Below are 26,383 nucleotides of genomic sequence, written 5' to 3' on the forward strand. Positions count from 1 at the left end.
AGAGGACACAAACAAATGGAAAAACATTCCATGCTCATGGATAGGAAGAATCTATATCATGAAAATGGCCTTACTGCCAAAGTAATTTACAGATTCAATGCTATCTCCATCAAGCTACCACTGACTTTCTTCACAGATTTGGAAAAAACTAAACTTCATATGAAACCAAAAAAGAGCCTGCATAGCCAAGAAAATCCTGGGCAAGAAGAACAAAGCTTGAGGCATCACGCTACCTGATTTCAAACTATACTACAAGGCTACAGAAATCAAAACAGCATGGTACTGGCACCAAAACAGATATATAGATCAATGGAACAGAACAGAGGCCTCAGAAATAGCACCACACATCTACCACCATCTGAACTTTGACAAACCTGACACACACAAGCAATAGGGAAAAGATTCCCTATTTAATAAATGATGTTGGGAAAACTGGCTAGCCATATGCAGAAAACTGAAACTGGACCCCTTCCTTAGACCTTATACAAAAATCAACTCAAGATGGATCAAAGGCTTAAACATAAGACCTAAAACCATAAAAATCCTACAAGAAAACCTGGACAATACCATTCAGGACATATGCATGGGCAAAGACTTCATGTCTAAAACACCAAAAGCAATGGCAACAAAAGCCAGAATTGGCAAATGGGATCTAATTAAACTAAAGAGCTTCTGCACAGCAAAAGAAACTACCGTCAGAGTGAACAGGCAACCTACAGAATGGGAGAAAATTTTTGCAATCTATCCATCTGACAAAGGGCTAATATCCAGACTCTACAAAGAACTTGAACAAATTTACAAGAAAAAAACAAATAACCCCATCAAAAAATGGGTAAAGGATATGAATAAACACTTCTCAAAAGAAGACATTTATGCAGCCAACAAACATACGAAAAAAATGCTCATCACTGGTCATTAGAGAAATACAAATCAAAACCACAATGAGATGCCATCTCATGCCAGTTAGAATGGCAATCATTAAAAAGTCAGGAAACAACAGATGCTGGAGAGGTTGTGGAAAAATAGGAACACTTTTACACTGTTGGTGGGGGTGTAAATTAGTTCAACCATTGTGGAAGACAGTGTGGCGATTCCTCAAGGATCTAATACTAGAAATACCATTTTCCCCAGCAATCCCATTACTGGGCATATACCCAAAGGATTATAAATCATCCTAAGATAAAGACAAATGCACACGTATGTTTATTGCAGCACTATTCACACTAGCAAAGACTTGGAACCAACCCAAATGTCCACTAATGATAGACTGGATTAAGAAAATGTGGCACATATACACCACGGAATACTATGCAGCCATAAAAAAGGATGAGGTCATGTTCTTTGCAGGGGCATGGATGAAGCTGGAAACTATCATTCTCAGCAAACTGTCACAAGATCAGAAAACCAAACACCACACATTCTCACTCATAAGTGGGAGTTGAACAATGAGACCACATGGACACAGGGAGCGGAGTATCACACACCAGGGCCTGTGGGGGGTGGGGGACTGTGGGAGGGATACCATTAGGAGAAATGCCTAATGTAGGTTACGGGTTGATGGTGCAGCAAACCACCATGGCACGTGTATCCCTATGTAACAAAACTGCACGTTCTGCACATGTAACCCAGAATTTAAAGTATAATAAAAAAATTAAAAATTAAAAATTAAAAAAAAAACACTTTTGGGCAACAAGGAAGGTTCAAAGGGTGTGATTCTCAGGATAAGTCTACATGGAGTCCATTACTGTGTTCTGCAGTCTTTTGCTATCATTTTAAAGTGGTGGGCCAGCATTATTTTGCTAGGAGTTGTACTGCTGCAAAAATTTAACAAGTAACAGATACAAAATTTTAAAAGGAGAAATACAAAGTAAGGGGAAATACAAATTAATTGCAATACCTGTTTCAGTTTCCAGTTATGCAAACTGAATTTATGCAAACTGAGTTACGCAATTATGAAACTCAAAAGTATGAGCTATTGAGCCATAAACCTAGATTCAAAGACAGCTAATTGAATAACTCAAATGACAATAAGGAGCTAGGTGAGACATGTTGTAGCCATGTGCCCTGCTTTTTTCTTTTGGATACATGGGTCTCAGAGGAGTTTATCACATAGGAATTTTTATCAGAGGAATTTATCCAGGTACAGCATGTAGTATTACCAATTACACAGACATTTTCTTATCTAACCAAGAGATACTAGAGGATTTCTTAGGTTATATTTTGTTAAGTTATAAGCAGAAGCAACTGATTGTGAAATTTCAATTATACCATTAACCTGCCAAGTTGCAAAAGTAATATTAAGGGGGGCAAAAGGTTAATTATGATATCCTTGTTCCAATGTTTTGGGACAAGTTACACAGTGTAAAAACATCAACTTTTTCTCCTGGTTTGTAGAATGAATGTCTCCAGTCATGATACTGGCCAGTTTGGTGAACTCTTTATGTGTTTCACCTATCAGCCTTGAGGCTTGTTCCTTAAAATTCATCTAGTTTCAGTTTCTAGGGCTTTAAGAACAGAGTGGCGGCTGGGCATGGTGGCTCACACCTGTAATCCCAGCACTTTGGGAGGCTGAGGCAGACGGATCACCTGAGGTCAGGAGTTCAAGACCAGCCTGGCCAACATGGTGAAACCCCATCTCTACTAAAAATACAAAAATTAGCCAGGCATGATGGCGGGTGCCTGTAATCCCAGCTACTCAGGAGGCTGAGGTGGGACAGTCACTTGAACCCAGGAGGTGGAAGTTGCAGTGAGCCGAGATCACGCCGTTGCACTCCAGCCTGGGTGACAGAGTGAGACACCGTCTCAAAAAAAAATAAAAATAAAAACAAAAAAAATAAATGAAAGAACAGAGTAGCTTGTAGCTTGTAGCTTTTGTTTCAAGTTGGAGAAATTGTAGCCAAATATTGAGGGAAATCAGGAGAATTCAGGATCTAGTTTAGTCTACAGGTAGATAACAAGAACATGGAAACAGTGCACAGGGCCACAACCTAATCACAGGTGTGTTATAGTTTTTACTTAGAAATATAATTTTTCACAGGGTGTAGTGGCTCACGCCTGTAATCCCAGCACTTTGGGAGGCTGAGGCGGGTGGATCACGAGGTCAGGAGATCAAGACCATCCTGGCTAACACGGTGAAACCCCATCTCTACTAAAAATACAAAATATTAACTGAGCATGGCAACATGCGCCTATAGTCCCAGCTACTCGGGAGGCTGAAGCAGGAGAATCACTTGAACCCAGGAGGCAGAGGTTGCAGGGAGCGAGACTCCATCTCAAAAAAAAAAAAAAGAAATATAATTTTTCTCACTATATTGATTATATACAAATCTCAGATTTTAAAACCTCTCGAGGCTACGAAGCCACAGCAAGGCAAACTCTACATATTATTTATAGTCGTAAGGTTCTTGGGCCTGCCAGGAGGTGACAGCTCTTATTCACTCACTGTAAGTATGGGAACTCTTAAAGTCAAGCATTTTATTCACATTTTTAACATGACATTTGGTAATATAGCCCATGTTTCCAACTGTATCCTGCTTATAAAGAGAGAGAGGATTTTTATTGGACTTATATAAATAAGTATACTCATGAATAGTTTCCAGATTGTGGAATAATCAAGTAGAGAAAAAAGCAAATGCTTCCATGTTTTTTCACAAAAGTACACTTTTTAAAAAATTGATGTAAACTAAAGAAAGCTTATGAGAGAAAACTCATAAATCTGAAAAAAAAATTAAAGAACCAATAACTTTCTTATTCACCATCCAACAAGATGAAAGAACCAACAGTGTTTTCCATAAAACTCATAAAAATATAAATTACTTAGTTCCATATAATTAATGTTTTGTTTTGCTTGATCTTGATTAGCAGTTTTATAAACCTGTCAGTTTCTTTACGAGAGTTCTGGACATTATTTAATCCAATAAAAGTTAACAGAAATATGTGTTCAGTAGTACTTCTTAGAGTCTTTTTCATGTGAAGTAATTTTGGACTCTACCTGATTACAAATATATTTAGAGAAGAATGCAAAACAATATCTGTGAATGACATAAATTTAGAATAGCCATGGTTAAAATCTGAATACATAAACCAGATAATATTTGAAGATGGCTGACTACATGCAGCTGGGAAGTGCCATTTCCATGGAGAGGATGCAAAATATCAAGTGAATCTTTACACTTTCAGAAGATGTTTTGAGATAAAACACTGAAAGTTGATAGAGAGGCTGATACGGTTTGGCTCTGTGTCCCCACCCAAATCTCATCTTGATTTGTAATCCCCAGGTATCCAGGGAGGGACATGGTGGGAGGTGATTAGATCATGGGGGTGGTTTCCCCCATGCTGTTCTCATGATAGTGAGGGAGTTCTGAGATCTGATGGTTTAAAAGTGGCACCTCCCCCTTCACTGTCTCTCTCTCCAGCTGCCATGTAAGACATGCCTTGCTGCCCCTTCACCTACCGTCATGATTGTTAAGTTTCCTGAGGCCTTCCCAGCCATGCAGAACTGTGAGTCAATTAAACCTCTTTTGTTTATAAATTACCCAGTCTTGGGTAGCTCTTTATAGCAGTATGAAAATGGACTAACACAGAGGCAATGCAGACACTGTGATTGAAGATGGAAAAAGTAGGGCAGCCTGCTCAAAGTTGCCAGGCACCACGATTGGCCCACAGACGTGAACCAGACCCAAACAAAGAGTGAGTAAAGGAACCCCAGGGCACCACATTCCCACCATGGACTTCTGAGATCCAAGCAACCGGAGCTCCCATGACCCAGGTAGAACCTTTGGATTGGCAGGAGGAGCTGCCCAGAGAACATGCAGAGGTGCAGTTTGAACCTCAATGGAGCCCAGAAGGCTTCGCTGTGCTGGACAGCTGCAGTAAAACACGATCCTGGGTGCCCATCTTCCAAGGCTGTCCATCTGCACTAAGCGGTTGCAGCTTCTGCTGTCTGCCAGGCTGGGATAGGGCAGGCCCCAGGCGCACTCACTCACAAGCCCAAGACAGGCCCCATTACCAGTGCCGCAGGAATGAGATGCATCTGAACCACACAACCCCATGCTTGCCAGTCCCTCCCAAGATCACCTGCCTGGACGTTCACACAGGAGGACGCCCACAACACAGCCTTCACTGCCTCACCTGAGGGTTTTCTTTACAACCTGGGAGCAGTTCACCATATCACAGCCAGTGTGGCCAGAGGACAAATCCACAGGGCAAGTCCCAACTCTGCAGGACTCAAGCACACCACCCAGGGGTATGGAGTAGAGATTTGTGTCCTGATCCCAAGGGGTAAAGGAGCTCCCACTGTCAGAAGACAGACTAGATAGCGGTGAGGGTTCATGCATGGGACTCCCTTCCTAAGACAGGACTGGGAAGGGTGTGGCTTGATCACCGCAGTTTCTCCCCTGGGGAGTTCTGAGGCCCAGAACACCTGGAATGGCTCAGCAATCTGGGCAAAGATGCTTGAGATGAGCCTAGTCCCTCAGGCCTACTGCCGGGGCCAAATGTAGGAGGGAGACCCACTGGGTCAGGGAAGCATGAGCTGGATGGGCTCCAGGGCCAACCACTAAGCTGAAAACTCCAGGCTGCCTGCTTCCCCTAAGCAAGCTCTGTGGGTCAGGAAGGGGGCCTCTGTTCCTCCCTCGAGAGGTGTCCCAGCAGCCTGAGAACTGCCCTTAGCCTCCCACAAACGTCAGTCTTTCACCCACCTGAGGGAGCCTAGTTGCAGGCTTGCCCAACCCAGGCCCACTCAGTTTTCCTCCTTTAGCCCCATCACAGCAGAATGCAGACTGGTACGCCTGGGAGCCCCATGCCATGCCAATCAGCAGGAATGTCCCTGTATTTCTTCTGATAAACAAAGGCCAAGTAAAATTTTCACTGCCATCACTGCAATTGACTCTTTTTTTTTGAGACGGAGTCTCATTCTGTCGCCCAGGCTGGAGTGCAGTGGCCCAATCACCACTCACTGCAGCCTCTGCCTCCCAGGTTCAAGCGATTCTCCTGCCTCAGCCTCCCCAGTAACTGGGACTACAGGCGCGCGTGATCACACCCAGACAATTTTTTTTTTTTTTTTTTTTTTTTTTTTTTTTTTTTTTTTGAGACGGAGTCTCGCTCTGTCGCCCAGGCTGGAGTGCAGTGGCGTGATCTCAGCTCACTGCAAGCTCCGCCTCCCGGGTTCACGCCATTCCCCTGCCTCAGCCTCCCGAGACGCTGGGACTACAGGCGCCCACCACCACCCCCAGCTAATTTTGTTTTGTATTTTTATTAGAGACGGGGTTTCACCACGTTGGCCAAGCTGGTCTCAAACTCCGGGCCTCAAATGACCCACCCGCCTTGGCCTCCCAAGGTGTTGGGATTTCAGGCATGAGCCACTGCACCCGGCCACTGCAATTGACTCTGCAAATGCCATCTACTGGGCAGCTCAATGTGCACAGTCCATCACAACTTTATCTGACGTCCTTGTACAGCACTCAGCTGACTTTTACTTACAAGCAACACCTACTGGCCTACAGGGTTAACAGCACAACCCAACAAATGTCTGCTGACAAGTACACACAGCACTGGGGAGCAAGCTAAGCCTCCAGAGACTTCCACCAGCCCATCCCTGTAGGAGACAGTGAGCCTGAATACATGCAGAGTTCACCACTCCTACAACCTACAAATAACCAGCATTTGAGAAAACTAATACAATAAAGCTATCTATAAACAAAGAATTAATAGAGAGACTAGCCCCCTAAAAGCACATAGAAGCAGACTGGGCATGGTGGCTCACGCCTGTAATCCCAGCACTTTGGGATGCTGAGGAGGGCGGATCACTTGAGGTTAGGAGTTTGAGACCAGTCTGACCAACATGGTGAAACGCTGTCTCTCCTAAAAATACAAAAATTAGCCGGACTGGTGGCACACGCCACCAGTACAGGCTGTACTGACAGCCTGTAGTAGCTGTAATCCCAGCTATTTGGGAGGCTGAGGCATGAGAATTGCTTGAACCCGGGAGGCAGAGGTTGCAGTGAGCTAAGATCGTGCTATTGCACTCCAGCCTGGGGGACAGAGCAAGACTCTGTCTCAAAAAAGAGAGAGAAAAAAAGAATTTTAGAGATTGAAAACCAGTCTCTTGTACTAATCCAGTTAAAGCAAAATAAATTTTAAGTAGCAAACAAAGACTTTGAGAAATATGAGCTAATATAACGTAAACACTGTACAACAAATTACCATTCTCGAGAGAGAGGAAAAAGTGAGCAGCTTAGAAAACATATATGAAGGAATAATTCAGGAAATTTTCTCTAATCTTCCTAGAGTGTTTGGCATTCAGATTCAGGAAATTTAGAGAACTCCTGTGAAATACTAAATAAGATGACTATCCCTAAGGCATACAGGTATCAGACTACCCAAGGTTAATACTAAAGAAAAAAATCTTAAAGGCAAAGAGACAAAAGGGCCAAATTACCTGAACAGAAAAACCCATCAGACCAACAGTGGACTTATCAGCAGAAATCTTACAAGCCAGAAGAGAATTGGGGCCTACTTTTAGCCTCACTAAATTAAAAAATTGCCGGCGAATAATTTCAAATCCCACTAAACTATGCTTAATCAGGAGAAATAAAATATTTTCATGACACGCTAACACGAAGGGAATTCACTACCACAAGATCAGCCCTATAGGAACTGTACAAAGGAGTTCTAAATATGTAGATGAAGAAATGATACTTGCTACCACAAAAGTACATGTAACTCCAAAGCTCACAGACCCTATGAATCAATTACACAATTGAGACTACAAAGCAACTAGCTAAAAACACTATGACAAGGAAAAAACTCATATATCAATATCAATATTGAATGTAAATGGCCTAAACTGTTCACTTAAAAGACATGGAGTGGGGCCAGATGTGGTAGTTTACACCTGTAATCCCAGCACTTTGGGAAGCCGAGGTGGGCAGATCACCTGAAGTTGGGAGTTCGAGACCAGCCTGACCAACATGGAGAAACCCCATCTCTACTGAAAATACAAAATTAGCCGGGCGTGGTGGCTCATGCCTGTAATCCCAGCTACTCGGGAGACTGAGGCAGGAGAATCGCTTGAACCCAGGAGCCAGAGGTTGCAGTGAGCAGAGATCACACCATGGCACTCCAGCCTGGGCAACAAGAGCTAAACTCCATCTCAGAAAAAAAAAAAAAAAGACATGGAGTAGCAAATTCGATTTGATAAACAAGAAACAACCTTCTGCCCTCAAGAGACCGACTTCATATGTAATAACACACACAGACTCAAAGTAATGGAATGAAGAAAGATCTAACACGCCAAAGGAACACAAAAATAAGAGGATTTGTTGCTATTTTTGTGTCAGCTAAAACAGACTTTAAACATATGAGAGGGAAAAAAGCAAAGAAGGATATTATACAGTGACAAAGGGCTCAATTGAACAAGTAGATTTAACTATCTTAAATACCTACACATGAAACTTCAGAGCACCCAGATTATAAGCCAAATACTACTAAACCTGAAAAAAAAAGACAGCCATACAATAATAGTGGGGGACATTACTCCCCACTGACAGCACTAGACAGATCATTGAGGCAGAAAACTCACAAAGAAAAACGAGACTTAAACTAGACTCTTGACCAAATGAATCTAACAAATCTATACAGCACACTCCACCCATAACCATAGAGTATATATTTATCTCATCTGCACGCGGCACATTCTCTAAAATTGTGTGCATACTTGATCATTAAGCAAGTCTCAACATATCCAAAGAAATCAAAATTTTATCAACCATCTTATCAGACCACAGTGGAATAAAATTAGAAATCCATACCAAGAGGAAATTCAGAACTACACAATTACATGGAAACTAAGCAACTTGCTCCTGAATGATTTTTAGATACATAACGAAATTAAGGCCGAAATTTAAAAAAATTGAAACGAATGAAAACAGAGAAACAACATGCCAAAACTTCTAGGATATAGGAAAAGCAGTGTCGAGAGGAAAGTTGACCATACTACATGCCTACAACAAAAAGATAGGAACATCTCAACTTGAAATCCTAATGTCGCACTTAAAGTACAGGAAAACAACAAAAACAATTAAACCCAAAGCTAGAAGAAGAAAAGGAATAACTAGAATAGAGCAGAACTATATGACATTGACACCCAAAAATTCATACAAAGTATCAATGAAATGAAAAATTGGTTCTTTTAAAGGATAAACAAAATGGATATACCATCAGGTCGATTAACAAGGAAAAAAATAGAGAAGATTCAAAACCCATAATCAGAAAGTACAAAGGAGACATTATAAATGATGGAATGTAATTACACGGAATTACAAAAGATCATGAGAGACTAGTATGAACATCTCTATGTGCACAAACTGGAAAATCTAGGTGAAGCGAATAGATTTCTCAAAACACCCAGTCTCCCATGATTGAACCAGGAAGAAATTGAGATCCTGAATAGACCAGTAATGAGTTACAAAACTGATTCAGTCAGCCGAGAACAGTGGCTCACGCCTGTAATCTCACCACTTTCGGAAGCCAAGGTGAGCAGATCACAAGGACAAGAGATTGAGACAGGCCTGGCCAACATGGTAAAACCCCGTCTCTACTAAAAATACAAAAATTAGCTGGGCATGGTGGTGCACTTCTGTAGTCCCAGCTACTTGGGAGGCTGAGGCAGAAGAATCGCTTGAACCCGGGAGGCAGAAGTGCAGAGAGCTGAGATCGCGCCACTGCACTCCAGCCTGGCGACAGAGCAAGATTCCATCAAATAAATAAATAAATAAACACAAAATTTTAAAAAAACCCTGAATCAGTAATAAAAAAAAAAACAAAACTACCAATCAAAAAAAGCACTGGACCAGACAGATTCATGGCCAAATTTTGCCAATGTACAAAGAAAGCTGATACCAATCTTACTGAAACTGTTCCAAAAAATTGAGGAAGAATTCCTCCTTAATTATTCCTATGAAATCAGTGTCACCCCACTACCAAAATCTGACAAGAACACATGAAAAAAAACTACAGGCCAGCATTACTGATGAACACAGATACAAGGCCAAGGAGGGCAGATCGCTTGAGGTGGGGAGTTTGAGACCAGCCTGGCCAACATGGTGAAATCCCATCTCTACTAAAAATACGAAAATCAGCCAAGTGTGGTGGTGGGCGCCTGTAATTCCAGCTACTCAGGAGCCTGAGGCAGGATAATTGCTTGAACCTGGGAGGCGGAGGTTGCAGCGAGCTGAGATTGCACCACTGCACTCCAGCCTGGGTGACAGAGCAGGACTCCGTCTCAAAAACAAAACAAAGGAAAAAAGAAAACCCACCATCAATATCATACTGAATGAAGAAAAATTGAAACCATTTTCCAATAACTGGAATAAGAAAAGGATGTACACTCTCACCACTCCTATTCAGCACTATATTGGAAGTCCTAGTCCGAGTAATCAGGCAAGAGAGAGAAATAAAGGGTATGCAACAAGAAAAGGAGAATTAAAATGATTTCTGTTGAATAACAACATAATCTTATACCTAGATAACTCTAAAGATTCCTCCAAAAGAGTCCTAGACCTGAAAATGACTTCAGTAAAGTTTTCGATACAAAATCAACATACAAAAATCAGTAGCATGTCTGTATATCAATAATGTTCAAGCTGAGGATCAAATCAATAGCCAAACACATACACACACACACACACACACACACACACACACACACGCAAAATACCTAGAAATACATTTAACCAAGAAAAGCTCTCTACAAGAAGAACTATAAAAGGCTGGTGGAAAATATCATATGTGACACAAACAATCTAGAAAACATTCCATGCTCATGGATTGGAAGAATCAATATCACTAAAATGACCACATTGCCCAGAACAATCTACAAATTACATGGTTTTACTATCAAACTACCACTGTCATTTTTCACAAAATTAGGAACAACAATTCTAAAATTTTTGCAATCTGCCCATCTGACAAAGGGCTGATATCCAGAATCTACAAAGAACTTAAACAAATTTACAAGAAAAAAACAAACAACCTCTTCAAAAAGTGGGCAAAAGATATGAACAGACACTTCTCAAAGGAAGACATTTATGCAGCCAACAGACGCATGAAAAAATGCTCATCACTGGTCATCAGAGAAATGCAAATCAAAACCACAATGAGATACCATCTCATGCCAGTTAGAATGGTGATCATTAAAAAGTCAGTAAACAACAGATGCGGGAGAGGATGTGGAGAAATAGGAATGCTTTTACACTGTTGCTGGAAGTGTAAATTAGTTCAACCGTTGTGGAAGACAGTGTGGTGATTCCTCAAGGATCTAGAACTAGAAATACCATTTGACCCAGCAATCCCATTACTGGGTATATACCCAACGAATTATAAATCATGCTACTATAAAAACACATGCACACGTATGTTTATTGTGGCACTATTCACAATAGCAAAGACTTGGAACCAACCCAAATGTCCATCAGTGATAGACTGGATTAACAAAATGTGGCACATATACACCATGGAATACTATGCAGCCATAAAAAAGGATGAGCTCATGTCCTTTGCAGGGACATAGATAAAACTGGAAACCATCATTCTCAGCAAACTATCGCAAGGACAGAAAACCAAACACTGCATGTTCTTACTCATAGGTGGAAACTGAACAATGAGAACACTTGGACACTGGGGGCAGGGGGAACATTGCACACTGGGGCCTGTCGTGGGGTGGGGGGTGGGGGAGGGATAGCACTAGGAGAAATACCTAATGTAAATGATGAGTTGATGGGTGCAGCAAACCAACATGGCACATGTATCCCTATGTAACAAATCTGCATGTTGTGCACATGTACCCTAGGACTTAAAGTATGATAATAAAAAAAAAGAATAACACATATTAAAGGAAGTTGTGAACTCGAAAAAAAAAAAGTACAAGATACATAGTAATTTCCCAAGGGTTTTTCTTTTTTTTTCCTTTTTCTTTTCTTTTTTTTTTTTTTTTTTGAGATGACGTCTCGCTCTGTCGCCAGGCTGGAGTGCAGTGGTGCGACCTGGGCTCACTGGAACGTCCGCCTCCTGGGTACTTATAGAATAATGTACTTACATTATTATAGTAATAACAGCAATAGACAAAATGTTAAAGGGACAACATATATAAAACCAATACCATCAATAAATACCTTGGATATCTTCAACTGAGAGACTTTGTTAGCTTTCCTGTATTTTGTGGTGGAATGGTGAGACTTCAAAGAGTGTCCATAAAAGCTAGTTTTCATGTTAATCAGGAGAATTTTCCTTTCTAGAGCCTGTCATGCACAAACACAACTGCCTTGACTTTCTTCACCCCGGGTCTTCAGGAAACGTGTCAATGGACGGAATAGTCACAAATTGAGCCACGGTTAGAAAAAAATTAAGAGCACTATTGTTATTTTCTTCAGATATTCTTGAGGGAAAGGCATGGGGATACAGCCAATGGGTATCTTCCAGGTTACGTATCTGTCCCCAAAGCCTGTGTGATGGGCAAATGTTACCCAGCCCCTCTCTGTTTTGGACACTGGAATCAAGGATGCATTTCTATTCATTCATTTCCAATGAGAACGCTGGATTCTCTCTTCCACACTCTCTGACTGACTCACTTTACAAATTCTGCTGTCTAAGATAGGACACGAGGTAAGGGTCCCTTTCACTAATGCTTCTGAAGAGCAGCTCCAGGGCCCGGTCCCCTTTCTTCTCCACCATGGTCAGCAGGATGTCATTCTTGCTCTGCCGTGTCTTTGCCTGCTCCACCAGCTCCTTCTCATTCTCAGTGAGAACCTCATTGTCTTGGAGATCATCGAGCACCCCTTTCAGGTCCCCCAACCTGGCTTGGAGTTGCCGGTGGTTCTCCTTCACAAAGGCTGCACCTGGATGAAAGGGGGAGTTGCAGACTCTGAGAATTGCTCTCTTATAGGATTTAGGATCTGCACCAAATGAAGATTCGTAATTCCAGGGTGGGGGATGGGTCTTTTTTAAGTATGTATGTATGTATGTATTTATTTATTTATTTATTTTGAGAGGGAGTTTCACTCATTGCCCCGGCTGGAGTGCAATGGCACGATCTCAGCTCACCGCAACCTCCACCTCCTGGGTTCAAGTGATTCTCCTGCCTCAGCCTCCCAAATAGCTGGGATTACAGGCATGCGCCACCATACCAGGCTAATTTTTGTATTTTTAGTAAAGGCAGCATTTCACCAAGTTGGTCAGGCTGGTCTTGAACTCCTGACCTCAGGTGATCCACCTGCCTCAGCCTCCCAAAGTGCTGGGATTACAGGAATGAGCCACCATGCCCAGCCAGGGATGGCTCTTTATCTTGTGGTGTTGCCTAACCCACCTTCATTTCATTTTGGATATTTTACTTCTGGCTCTTGATTAACTTTCTAGTCTCATATTTACTATACTTTTTCAAAGTTCAATATAGAACTACTTTAACTTACAGTTCCCCAGATACAAGATATTTACCCCAATGACTTGCTGTCGCCTGCTCCTTTGTGTGGACGTGATGTCCTCACGCCCTCCCGTAAGTAAATCATACTCATTGTTTGTATTTTTCTCTGGCATCGCTTGTTCTTTGTAAATGACAAGGTTAGAAGGAATGGAGCCTCACTTTGTGATGTCAAAGCACTCAAAGGCCTCTTGATATCAGATACATCCCCCCGGCTTTAGTGTAAACATTTCACTAACCTGAGAAGGCAGGAGGGGCTGATGCAGCTCCAAGCTGGATATCCACTACAAAAGAGGAAGAATTGGAGATGACACACAATGAATCATATACCCTAACTCAGCTTTTCTAGTCTTTCATGCGCCAACTAAAATAATTTAATTCTACATATTTTGTAAGGCAGGGATCTTGTTTGGCACACTAATATACTAATGAAACCCAATTAAGTCATGAGCCACTCACTGCCCATTCAGGAAATGTATCAGAGAAAGGAGCACATTTTTTCAATATTCTTTCTTTTCTTTTCCTTTCTTCCTTCCTCTTTCTTTCTTTCTTTCCTTTCTTTCTCTCTCTCCCTCCCTCCCTCCTTCTTTCTTTCTCTCTTTCTTTCTCAAAGTCTCGCTCTGTTGCCCGGGCTCTAGATTGCAGTTGCCCAATCTCAACTCACTGCAACCTCTGCCTCCCAGGTTCAAACAATTCTCCTGCCTCAGCCTCCTGAGTAGCTGGGATTACAGGCATGCGCCACCATGTCCGGTTAATTTTGTATTTTTAGTAGAGACAGGGTTTCGCCATGTTGGCCAGGCTGGTCTCGAACTCCTGACCTCAGGCGATCCGCCTGCCTCAGCCTCCCGAAGTGCTGGAATTACAGGCATGAGGCACCGCACCCGGCCCATTTTTTCAATACTCTTTCTATGCGCAGGAGAATGTCTTAGGAACTCTGAGGATTACAACAATATCATACCATACTGTCTTACATAAATTACAGTCAAGGTAAATGTGTTTTAGACATAAACTATCAACATTAAAGGAGTAAATTTTTATACATGTTGGTACCAGGACTTATAAGTTGATAGAAGATTTGATAATTGGAGCTAACAATTTGAAAATAATTGAAATGATCTTTCCCAGGAGGCTTTCAACATGGTCTTATACTTTTATCTAAAATCCCTGATGTGGCTTAAAGTTCTGATGAATTTTGTGACCCCCTCCGTTGGTGGCAGCTCAGTCTCCATGTCATAAACACAGAATGAATCTGATGAATCTGAGTCTCCCATTGACTATGAGGTCCAAAAATTGAGTTTCTGGTCATTTGACTTCCAGGAAGAACATCAACTTCATGGAACAGCACATTCACCCAGAGGCCCAGCCACCCACAGTCTCCCCATTTCATCCAGAATTTCCCTATTAAGGAATTAGCATGGTCATGACACCTGGAAAAACACTACCGTTTTTTGGGGTTTTTGTTGTTGTTGTTTGAGACAGAGTTTCCATCCTGTTGCCCAGGCTGGAGTGCAGTGGCCCGATCTCAGCTCACTGCAACCTCCGCCTCCTGGGTTCAAGTGATTCTGGTTCCTCAGCCCCCTGTGTAGCTGGGACTAGAGGCACTCTCCATCATGCCCCGCTAATTTTTGTATTTTAGCGGAGACAGGGTTTCACCATGTTGACCAGGCTGGTTTCGATCTCCTGACCTCAAGTGATCAGCCTGTCTTGGCCTCCCAAAGTGTTGGGATTACAGGTGTCAGCCACCTGTAATCTTTTTTTAATGAAAGATTAAATCTAAGCCAGGCGAGGTGGCTCATGCCTGTAATCCCAGCCCTTTGGGAGGCCAAGGCGGGCAGATCACAAGGTCATGAGAACAAGACCATCCTGGCCAACATGGTGAAACCCCGTCTCTACTAAAAATACAAAAATTAGCCGGGCGTGGTGGCGGACACCTTTGGTCCCAGCTACTAGGGAGGCTGAGGCAGGAGAATCACTTGAACCCGGGAGGCAGAGGTTGCAGTGAGCCGAGACTGTGCCATTGCACTCCAGCCTGGTGACAGAGTGAGACTCCGTCTCAAAAAAAAAGATTAAATCTAAACCAGGGAAAAATCTTTTTTTTTCTTTTTTTGAGACGGAGTCTCACTCTGTCGCCCAGGCTGGAGTGCAATGGAGCCGTCTCTACTCACTGCAACCTCCGCCTCCCAGGTTCAAGCGATTCTCCTGCCTCAGCCTCCTGAGTAGCTGGGACTACAGGCGTGCGCCACCTTGCCTGGCTAATTTTTGTATTTTTAGTAGAGACGGAGTTTTGCCATGTTGGTCAGACTGGTCTCGAACTCCTGACCTCGTGATCCGCCTGCCTTGGCCTCCCAAAGCACTGGGATTACAGGCGTGAGCCACTGAGCCCGGCTGGAAATATCCTTTTTTAATGAAAGAAAAGTAAGCAATGTATAAATATTCTGGTTTTTAAAGATAAATTGAGGGGGCAGTGGCATTTGTTTGCTTTCTCAAAGTGTGTACTGCATGTTGGCTGTCAACTAGACTGCATTCTAGCCACTGAGGTTGCGAGCAATGGAGACTGAGACCTCTGCACTGCTTTTTCCCATATAAAACACAACAAAGACAGCCAAGAAGTTGCACAAACCAAGCTCTCATCATCTGAGATGCTAAGACATTTTAGGGAATGGAGGCAGGAACAGGGGAGGTGTGTATGGATGAGACTTGGCTGAGCTGAGCACCTTCCAACCCTGCAGTGTGCCTGGAACCTCTAAGTCCAGCCGCAGCTCAGGTGCAGGACCTGAACAAGACCACAGTTTGTCTAGGGAAAGGATGCACAGCCATGAAGCTGATATGCAACTCTCTCTCTCGCTCTTTTTTTCTTCTTCTTTTTTTTTTTTGATGGCGTCTCGCTCTGTCACCCAGGCTGGAGTGCAGTGGCACCATCTCAGCTCACTGCAACCTCCACCTCCCGGGTTCAAGCGATTCTCCTGCCCCAGCCTCCCGAATAGCTGGGATTACAGGCACACGCCACCACGCCTGGCTAATTTTTGTACTTTTAGTAGAGGCAGAGTTTTGCCCTGTTGGTCAGGCTGGTCTTGAACTCCTGACCTCAGGTGATCTGCCTGCCTTGGCCTCGGCCTCCCAAAGTGCTGGGATTACACGCGGGAGCCACCATGCCCGGCCTGATCTGCAACTCTCTTGACATTAAGAGGTGATGGGATTGTGAGAATTCAGTGAAAGAAGGAAGACCAGTGGCTGACGACCACAAGGGCCGAATTAGCCAACACCATCAACGCTATGACAGTATTGTCCCAAAACACTAAAATACATGAGCAGAAACAGGCAAAACCCATTTGAAATTGTTCCAGAATATTCCACAAGGTACTCATACTCCAAAAGAACACATATGTTTGTTCAACTATTCCCGGATTCCTGGGCATTCACGTTGGGTTCATTTTTCCCTCACTGCAAGTAATGCTTCAAGGAATATCACTGCATATAATTTCCCTTCATATGTGTACTCTTACGTTATAGTATAGATTTCTAAAAGTGATTTTTGTTCAAGGGACAATTTTTTTTTCTTTTTTTTGAGACAGGGTCTCGCTCTGTCGCTCAGGCTGGAGTGCAGTGGCACAAACTCGGCTCACTGCTCCCTCCTCCCTCTGGGGTCAAGTGAGCCAACCACCTCAGCCTCCAAGTAGCTGCGGCTACAGGCACGTACCACCATGCCCAGCTAATTTTTGTATTTTTTGTAGAGACGGGGATTCACCATGTTGCCTAGGCTGGTCTCGAACTCCTGACTTCAAGTGATCCTCTCGCCTCAGCCTCCTAAAGCACTGGGATTACTGACGTGAGCCACCAATCCTGGCCACAAGGGGCAATATTTAAATTAATGTATGGACATATTACTGCCTAAAAGGTTAAAGCAATTTACGGTTCCCGTGCAAATGTTATCTTAATGTCCTCCTCTTGATAGAGCCGTAGTGAAATTTTCCTAATGTGGTACTGAAGATAATGATCTGCTGCAATGGAAGACACTGATTTCTGCATCATTGTAGGTATTCAAACAGAGGATGACATTTGCAAGTATTGGAGACACTTAAATGTATCCACAGAGATTCAAGGACCTCTGAGGAGATCTTTGATACCTTTTCTGGGAGTTTCTAAATTCCACGAAATTATATTTATGATGTTGAGTTTGTATGAATGAATGAAACATTTTACAGGATTTTTCATCAGACTATCTGAAGGAATATGACACCCCAAAAAATAAGAAAGGTGAGTATGGAAGAAATTATTAAATTGTGCAGAAAATGGAATGAAGTAGTCTTCAGGTTCGTTCTGACTCTTAGAATCTCCTGTTTTTGGCCGGGCGCGGTGGCTCATTCCTGTAATCCCAATGCTTTGGGAGGCCGAGGCGGGTGGATCACTTGAGGTCAGGAGTTTGAGACCAGCTTGGCCAACAGAGCAAACCCCCATCTCTACTAAAAATAAAAAAATTAGCCAAGAGTGGTGGCGCGCACCTGTAATCCCAGCTACTCGGGAGACTGAGGCAGGAGAATCACTTGAACCAGGAGGCAGAGGTTGCAGTGAGCCGAGATCGCATCACTGCACTCCAGCCTGGGCAACACAGCAAGACTCCGAAAAAAAAAAAATCTCCTGTTCTTTACCCCCAGGTGTGAGAGGTTTCCATTCCCATGGCCATCCCCATTCTCTGGCCCCTTCAGCATTTCACTTCCTGTGGACAAACCACGGCCATCACTTTCGTTTTCCTCACATTGGCGATACACTGACAATGGAGTTCTTATCTGGGCTGGAATCATAAACAGGCTTTCACCTTTGACATCCAATGGTAGAGGTGCATTTTCCCCTCACCTAAAATGCCAGCCTCACCCACTCACCTACCTGGCTTCACCACAGTCTTCCAGACCAAAGTCTCATGTCTTTTTTCAGTAATTTCAAGTTGAATGGGTTCTTTCATCTGCCCAGCATAGAATTTTGAGAAGTGCTGGATTTCTCCAGGGCTCCTGTAGGACAATTTCAACTCCTAGAGGAAACACAACAGTTGACTTGAAGCAGTGGAGGGTGGAAGGGCCCGGCTCCCTACAGTGAACTGGCCAATGGAACTTAACCCCTGTTTTCTACACAATGTCATGGCTGGTTGAGGGGGAAACAGAGGGAGAGAGGTAAACATCCTGAACATCCTGTTTTTGTTTTTTGTTTTGAGACGGGGTCTTGCTCTTTCACCCAGGCTGGAGTGCAGTAGCGCAATCTCAGCTCACTGCAACCTCCAACTCCCAGGTTCAAGCGATTCTCCTGCCTCAGCCTCCTGAGTAGCTGAGATTACAAGCGCGTACCACCATGCCCAGCTAATTTTTGTATTTTTAGTAGAGACGGGGTTTCACCATATTGGCCAGGCTGGTCTCGAACTCCTGAGCTCATGATCTGCCCCCCTTCACCATGCCCCCACCCGCCGCCCCGCCCCACCCCAGCCTCCCACAGTGTTAGGATTATAGGCATGAGCCACTGTGCCCAGCTGGTAAACATCCTTTTAAATGCATAATGTTAGGAAATAATTTCATTCTATGAAAGCAAGAGTAACCTAGCTCTCAACACCCCATGAGTCAGAGAAAAATGATCTGAACTGAGTATAAAAATTTGAGGTGTTGGCCAGGCACAGTGGCTCACACCTGTAATTTCAGCACTTCGGGAGGCCGCGCCAGGCAGATCACCTGAGGTCAGGAGTTTGAGACCAGCCTGGCCAACATGGTGAAACCCCGTCTCTACTAAAAATACAACAAATTAGCTGGGCATGGTGGTGGGTGCCTGTAATCCCAGGTTCTTGGGAGGCTGAGGCAGGAGAATCGCTTGAACCCGGGAGATGGAGGTTGCAGTGAGCCAAGATCACGCCATTGCACTCCAGCCTGGGCGACAAGAGCGACATTCCATCTCAAAAACAAACAAAAATAATAATAATAACGCTACTAACTCAGAATCTCAGACTGTACAGAAATGTGGGAAAACTGGCAAAGGCAGCTCATCAGGTCTGTCTTGGCCTCACTGGGAAGCCAAGGGTCAGATGTGGCATCGTGCTTTCCTGTCCTTCCTTCTCTTCGTTCTGCACCCGACTTCCCCAGGATTCCTAACCAAAGCTGCCCTGGGGAATAGGAGCTAACTTCATAGGCAGGACAGAATTAGGAAAAGCTTAGTTTATGCGAATCTCTAGTTTCTTTAGGAAACAAGCCCTACAACTCTTGGAAAACAGTAATTTAAAAATTCTTTTTTTCTTTTTGTTATACTTTTAAGTTCTAGGGTACATGTGCACGACGTGCAGGTTTGTTACATATGGATACATGTGCCGTGTTGGTTTGCTGCACCCATTAACTCATCATTTACATTAGATATTTCTCCTAATGCTATCCCTCCCCCATGCCCCAAACCCCACGACAGGCCCCAGTGTGTGATGCTCCCCGCCCTGTGTCCAAGTGTTCTCATTGTTCAATTCCCACTTATGAGTGAGAACATGAGGTGTTCTGTTTTCTCTCCTTGCCATAGTTTGCTCAGAATGATGGTTTCCAGCTTCAGCCATGTCCCTACAAAGGACATGAACTCATCCTTTTTTATGGCTGCATAGTATTCCATGGTGTATATGTGCCACATTTTCTTAATCCAGTCTATCATTGATGGACATTTGGGTTGGTTCCAAGTCTTTGCTATCGTGAATAGTGCTGCAATAAACATACATGTGCATGTGTCTTTATAGTAGCATGATTTATAATCCTTTGGGTATACACCCAGTAATGCGATTGCTGCGTCAAATGGTATTTCTAGTTCTAGATCCTTGAGGAATCGCCACATTGTCTTCCACAATGGGTGAACTAATTTACAGTCCCACCAACAGTGTAAAAGTGTTCCTATTTCTCCACATTCTCTCCAGTACCTGTTGTTTCCTGACTTTTTAATGATCGCCATTCTAACTGGTGTGAGATGGTATCTCATTGTGGTTTTGATTTGCATTTCTCTGATGACCAGTGATGATGAGCATTTTTTCATGTGTCTGTTGGCTGCATAAATGTCTTCTTTTGAAAAGTGTCTGTTCATATCCTTTGCCCACTTTTTGATGGGATTGATTTTTTCTTGTAAATTTGTTTAAGTTCTTTGTAGATTCTGGATATCAGCCCTTTGTCAGATGGGGAGATTGCAAAAATTTTCTCCCATTCTGTAGGTTGCTTGTTCACTCTGATGGTAGTTTCTTTTGCTGTGCAGATACTCTTTAGTTTAATTAGACCCCATTTGTCTATTTTGGCTTTTGTTGCCATTGCTTTTGGTGTTTTAGTCATGAATTCCTTGCCCATGCCTATGTCCTGAATGGTATTGCCTAGGTTTTCTTCTAGGGTTTTTATGGTTTTAGGTCTAACATTTATGTCTTTAATCCATCCATGCCTATGTCCTGAATGGTATTGCCTAGGTTTTCTTCTAGGGTTTTTATGGTTTTAGGTCTAACATTTATGTCTTTAATCCATCCTGAATTAATTTTTGAATAAGGTATAACGAAGGGATCCAGTTGCAGCTTCCTACATATGGCTAGCCAGTTTTCCCAACATGATTTATTAAATAGGGAATCCTTCCCAATTTTTTGTTTTTGTCAGGTTTGTCAAAGATCAGACGGTTGTAGATATGTGGTGTTATTTCTGAGGCCTCTATTCTGTTCCATTGGTCTATATCTCTGTTTTGGTACCAGTACTATGCTGTTTTGGTTACTGTAGCCTTGTAGTATAGTTTGAAGTCAGGTAGTGTGATGCCTCCAGCTTTGCTACTTTTGCTTAGGATTGTCTTGGCAAAGTGGGCTCTGTTTTGGTTCCATATGAACTTTAAAGTAGTTTTTTCCAATTCTGTGAAGAAAGTCATTGGTAGTTTGATGGGGGTGGCATTGAATCTATAAATTGCCTTGGGCACTATGGATGTTTTCACGATATTGATTCTTCCTATCCATGAGCATGGAATGTTCTTCCATTTGTTTGTGTCCTCTTTTTATTTCGTTGAGCAGTGGTTTGTAGTTCCCCTTGAAGAGGTCCTTCATATCCCTTGTAAGTTGGATTCCTAGGTATTTTATACTCTTTGAAGCAACTGTGAATGGGAGTTCACTCATGATTTGGCTCTCTGTTTGTCTGTTATTGGTGTGGAGGAATGCTTGTGATTTCTGCCCATTGATTTTGTATCCTGAGACTTTGCTGAAGTTGCTTATCAGCTTAAGGAGATTCTGGGCTGAGACAATGGGGTTTTCTAAATATACAATCATGTCATCTGCAAACAGAGACAATTTGACTTCCTCTTTTCCTAACTGAATACCCTTTATTTCTTTCTCTTGCCTCACTGCCCTGGCCAGAACTTCCAACACTATGTTGAATAGGAGTGGTGAGAGAGGGTATACCTGTCTTGTGCCAGTTTTCAAAGGGAATGCTTCCAGTTTTTGCCCATTCAGTATGATACTGGCTGTGGGTTTGTCATAAATAGCTCTTACTATTTTGAGATACATTCCATCAATACCTAGTTTATTGAGAGTTTTTAGTATGAAAGGCTGTTGAATATTGTCAAACGCCTTTTCTGCATCTATTGAGATAATCATATGGTTTTTGTCTTTGGTTCTGTTTATGTGATGGATTACGTTTATTGATTTGCATATGTTGAACCAGCCTTGCATCCCAGGGATGAAGCCAACTTGATCTTGGTGGATAAGCTTTTTGATGTGCTGCTGGATTCGGTTTGCCAGTATTTTATTGAGGATTTTTGCATCTATGTTCATCAGGGATATTGGTCTAAAATTCTCTTTTTTTGTTGTGTCTCTGCCAGGCTTTGGTATCAGGATGATGCTGGCCTCATAAAATGAGTTAGGGAGGATTCCCTCTTTTTCTATTGATTGGAATAGTTTCAGAAGGACTGGTACCAGCTCCTTTTTGTACCTCTGGTAGAATTCGGCTGTGAAACCATCTGGTCCTGGACTTTTTTTGGTTGGTAGGCTATTAATTATTGCCTCAATTTCAGAGCCTGTTATTGGTCTATTCAGCGATTCAACTTCTTCCTGGTTTAGTCTTGGCAGTGTGTATGTGTCCAGGAATTTATCCATTTCTTCTAGATTTTCTAGTTTATTTGCGTAGAGGTGTTTATAGTATCCTCTGACGGTAGTTTGTATTTCTGTGGAATCAGTGGTGATCTCCCCTTTATCATTCTTTATTGCGTCTATTTGATTCTTCTCTATTTTCTTCTTTATTAGTCTTGCTAGTGATCTATCAATTTTGTTGATCTTTTCAAAAAACCAGCTCCTAGACTCACTGACTTTTTTGAAGGGTTTTTTTGTGTGTGACTCTATCTCCTTCAGTTCTGCTCTGATCTTAGTTATTTCTTGCATTCTGCTGGCTTTTGAATTTGTTTGCTCTTGCCTCTCTAGTTAATTGTGATGTTAGGGTGTCGATTTTAGATCTTTCCTGCTTTCTCCTGTGGGCATTTAGTGCTATAAATTTCCCCCTACACACTGCTTTAAATGTGTCCCAGAGACTCTAGTACATTGTGTCTTTGTTCTCCTTGGTTTCAAAGAACATCTTTATTTCTGGCTTCATTTCGTTATTTACCCAGTAGTCATTCAGGAGCAGGTTGTTCAGTTTCCATGTAGTTGTGTGGTTTTGAGTGAATTTCTTAATCCTGAGTTCTAATTTGATTGCACTGTGGTCTCAGAGACAGTTTGTTATGATTTCTGTTCTTTTACATTTGCTGAGGACTGCTTTACTTCCAACTATGTGGTCAATTTTGGAATAAGTGTGATGTGGTGCTGAGAAGAATGTATATTTTGTTGATTTGGGGTGGAGAGTTCTGTAGATGTCTCTTAGGTCTGCTTGGTGCGGAGCTGAGTTCAAGTCCTGGATATCCTTGTTAACCTTCTGTCTCGTTGATCTGTCTAATATTGACAGTGGGGTGTTAAAGTCTCCCATTATTATTGTGTGGGAGTCTAAGTCTCTTTGTAGGTCTCTCAGGACTCCTTTTATGAATCTGGGTGCTCCTGTATTGGGTGCATATATATTTAGGATAGTTAGCTCTTCTTGTTGAATTGATCCCTTTAACATTATGCAATGGTCTTCTTTGTCTCTTTTGATCTTTGTTGGTTTAAAGTCTGTTTTATCAGAGGCTAGGATTGCAACCCCTGCTTTTTTTCCTTTCCACTTTCTTGGTAGATCTTCCTCCATCTGTTTATTTTGAGCCTGTGTGTGCCTCTGCACGTGAGATGGGTCTCCTGAATACAGCACACTGATGGGTCTTGACTCATTATCTAATTTGCCGGTCTGTGTCTTTTAATTGGGGCATTTAGCCCATTTACATTTAAAGTTAATATTGTTATGTGTGAATTTGATCCTGTCATTATGATGTTAGCTGGTTATTTTGCCTGTTAGTTGATGCAGTTTCTTCCTAGCATCAATGGTCTTTACAATTTGGCATGTTTTTGCAGTGGCTGGTACTGGTTGCTCCTTTCCATGTTTAGTGCTTCCTTCAGGAGCTCTTGTAAGGCAGGCCTGGTGGTGACAAAATCTCTCAGCATTTGCTTGTCTGTAACGGAGTTTATTTCTCCTTCACTTATAAAGCTTAGTTTGGCTGGATATGAAATTCTGGTTTGAAAATTATTTTCTTTAAGAATGCTGAATTTTGGCTCCCAGTCTCGTCTGGCTTGTAGGGTTTCTGCCAAGAGATCTGCTGTTAGTCTGATGGGCTTCCCTTTGTGGGTAACCCAACCTTTCTCTCTGGCTGCCTTTAACATTTTTTCCTTCATTTCAACCTTGGTGAATCTGACAATTATGTGTCTTGGGGTTGCTCTTCTTGAGGAATATCTTTGTGGTGTTCTCTGTATTTCCTGAATTTGAATGTTGGCCTGCCTTGCTAGGTTGGGGAAGTTCTCCTGGATAATATCCTGAAGAGTGTTTTCCAACTTGGTTCCATTCTCCCCGTCACTTTCAGGTACACCAATCAAACGTATATTTGGTCTTTTCACATAGTCCCATATTTCTTGGAGGCTTTGTTCTTTTCTTTTTACTCTTTTTTCTCTATATTTCTCTTCTTGCTTCATTTCATTAATTTGATCTTCAATCACTGATATCAGTTCTTCCATTCGATCGAATTGGCTTCTGAAGCTTGTGCATGCATCACGTACTTCCCATGCCGTGGTTTTCAGCTCCATCAGGTCATTTAATATCTTCTCTGCACTGTTTATTCTAGTTAACCATTCGTCTAATCTTTTTTCAAGGTTTTCCTTTGAACGTTCTTCTTCAGCTTGGAGACGTTTGTTATTACCGACTTTCTGAAGCCTACTTCTGTCAACTCGTCAAAGTCATTCTCTGTCCAGCTTTGTTCCATTGCTGGCGAGGAGCTGCGATCCTTTGGAGGAGAAGGAGTGCTCTGGTTTTTAGAATTTTCAAATTTTCTGCTCTGGTTTCTCCCCATCTTTGTGGTTTTATCTACCTTTGATCTTTGATGTTGGTGACCTACAGATGAGGTTTTGGTGTGGATGTCCTTTTTGTTGATGTTGATGCTATTCCTTTCTGCTTGTTAGTTTTCCTTCTAACAGTCAGGACCCTCAGCTGCAGGTCTGTTGGAGTTTGCTGGAGGTCCACTCCAGACCCTGTTTGCCTGGGTATCACCAGCGGAGGCTGCAGAACAGCCAATATTGCAGAAAAGCAAATAATGCTGCCTGATCCTTCCTCTGGAAGCTTCATCTCAGAGGGGCACCCAGCTGTATCAGGTGTCAGTCAGCCCCTACTTGGAGGTGTCTCCAAGTTAGGCTACACGGGGGTCAGGGACCACTTGAGTAGACAGAGCTCAAACACCGTGCTGGTAGAACCACTGCTCTCTTCAGAGCTGTCAGACAGGGACATTTAAGTCTGCAGAAGTTTGTGCTGCCTTTTGTCCTGCTATGCCCTGCCACCAGAGGTGGAGTCTACAGAGGCACTTGGGCCTCACTGAGCTGCAGTGGGCTCCACCCACTTCGAGCTTACCGGCTGCTTTGTTTACCTACTCAAGCCTCAGCAATGGCAGATGCCCCTCCTCCAGCCAGGCTTGCAGCCTCGCAGTTCCATCTTGGACTAGCAGTGAGCAAGGCTCCATGGGCGTGGGACCTGTTGAGCCAGGTGCAGGATCTAATCTCCTGGGGTGCCGTTTGCTAAGACCGTTGGAAAAACACAGTGTTTAGGTGGCAGTGTCCCAATTTTCCCGGTACAGTCTGTCACGGCTTCCCTTGGCTAGGAAAGGGAAATCCCCCAACCCCTTGCGCTTCCTGGGTGAGGCAATGCCCCGTGCTGCTTCGGCTCGCCCTCCGTGGGCTGCACCCACTTTCCAACCAGTCCCAATGAGATGAACCAGGTACCTTGGTTAGAAATGCAGAAATCACCCATCTTCTGCATCAATCACACTGGGAGCTGCAGACCGGAGCTATTCTTATTTGGCCATCTTAGAATGAACCGGAAAATAGTAATTTAAAAATTCTAAGACGTGAGGTCCTTGTTTCTCCTTTTTTTTTTTTTTTTTTTTTTTTGATATGGGGTCTCACTCTGTCACCCAGGCTGGAGTGCAGTGGCTTGTTCTCAGCTCACTGCAACCTCTGCTTCCCAGGTTCAAGTGATTCTCCTGCTTCAGCCTCCGAGTAGCTGGGACTACAGGTGCGTGCCATCACACCCAACTAATTTTTTGTATTTTTAGTAGAGACAGGGCTTCACCGTGTTAGCCAGGATGGTCTCAATCTCCTGACCTCATGATCTGTCTGCCTCAGCCTCCCAAAGTGCTAGGATTACAGGTATGAGTCACAGCTCCCAGCCTCGGTTCTCCATCTTTTTACAAGGAAGATGACTCTAAGGAGATTTTACCTTGCTCAAGATTATCACCTCATATTACAATTGCCATTTC

The 26,383-nt window shown here is 43.0% G+C and overlaps 2 protein-coding genes across 32 annotated transcripts in view; both read right to left on the reverse strand.

Annotated features, from left to right (window-relative positions):
* Positions 1-12,308, reverse strand: part of LOC129135367 (caspase recruitment domain family member 8) — a 62,077-nt gene extending 49,769 nt beyond the window's left edge. For all 12 annotated transcript variants that reach the window (XM_054673642.2, XM_016936391.4, XM_016936398.4 and 9 more), the window contains exon 1: positions 12,171-12,308. The gene's annotated coding sequence lies outside the window, so the exon portion shown is untranslated. The remainder of the gene's footprint in view (positions 1-12,170) is intronic.
* CARD8 (caspase recruitment domain family member 8) overlaps positions 11,395-26,383 on the reverse strand; it is a 52,095-nt gene continuing 37,106 nt past the window's right edge. For 19 of the 20 annotated variants that reach the window (XM_009435966.5, XM_063802020.1, XM_063802018.1 and 16 more), the window contains 3 exons: positions 18,353-18,494; positions 13,711-13,755; positions 12,419-12,893 (listed from right to left, as the gene is read on the reverse strand). In XM_009435966.5, the coding sequence (XP_009434241.3) occupies positions 12,628-12,893; positions 13,711-13,755; positions 18,353-18,494 (453 nt within the window). In that variant the 3' untranslated portion in view covers positions 12,419-12,627. Of the gene's footprint in view, positions 12,074-12,170; positions 12,894-13,710; positions 13,756-18,352; positions 18,495-26,383 lie in introns of those variants that run through there. The other variant, XR_010153915.1, reaches the window with a different exon arrangement.

Source organism: Pan troglodytes, chromosome 20, assembly GCF_028858775.2.
Source record: "Pan troglodytes isolate AG18354 chromosome 20, NHGRI_mPanTro3-v2.0_pri, whole genome shotgun sequence".
Lineage (NCBI taxonomy): Eukaryota > Metazoa > Chordata > Mammalia > Primates > Hominidae > Pan > Pan troglodytes.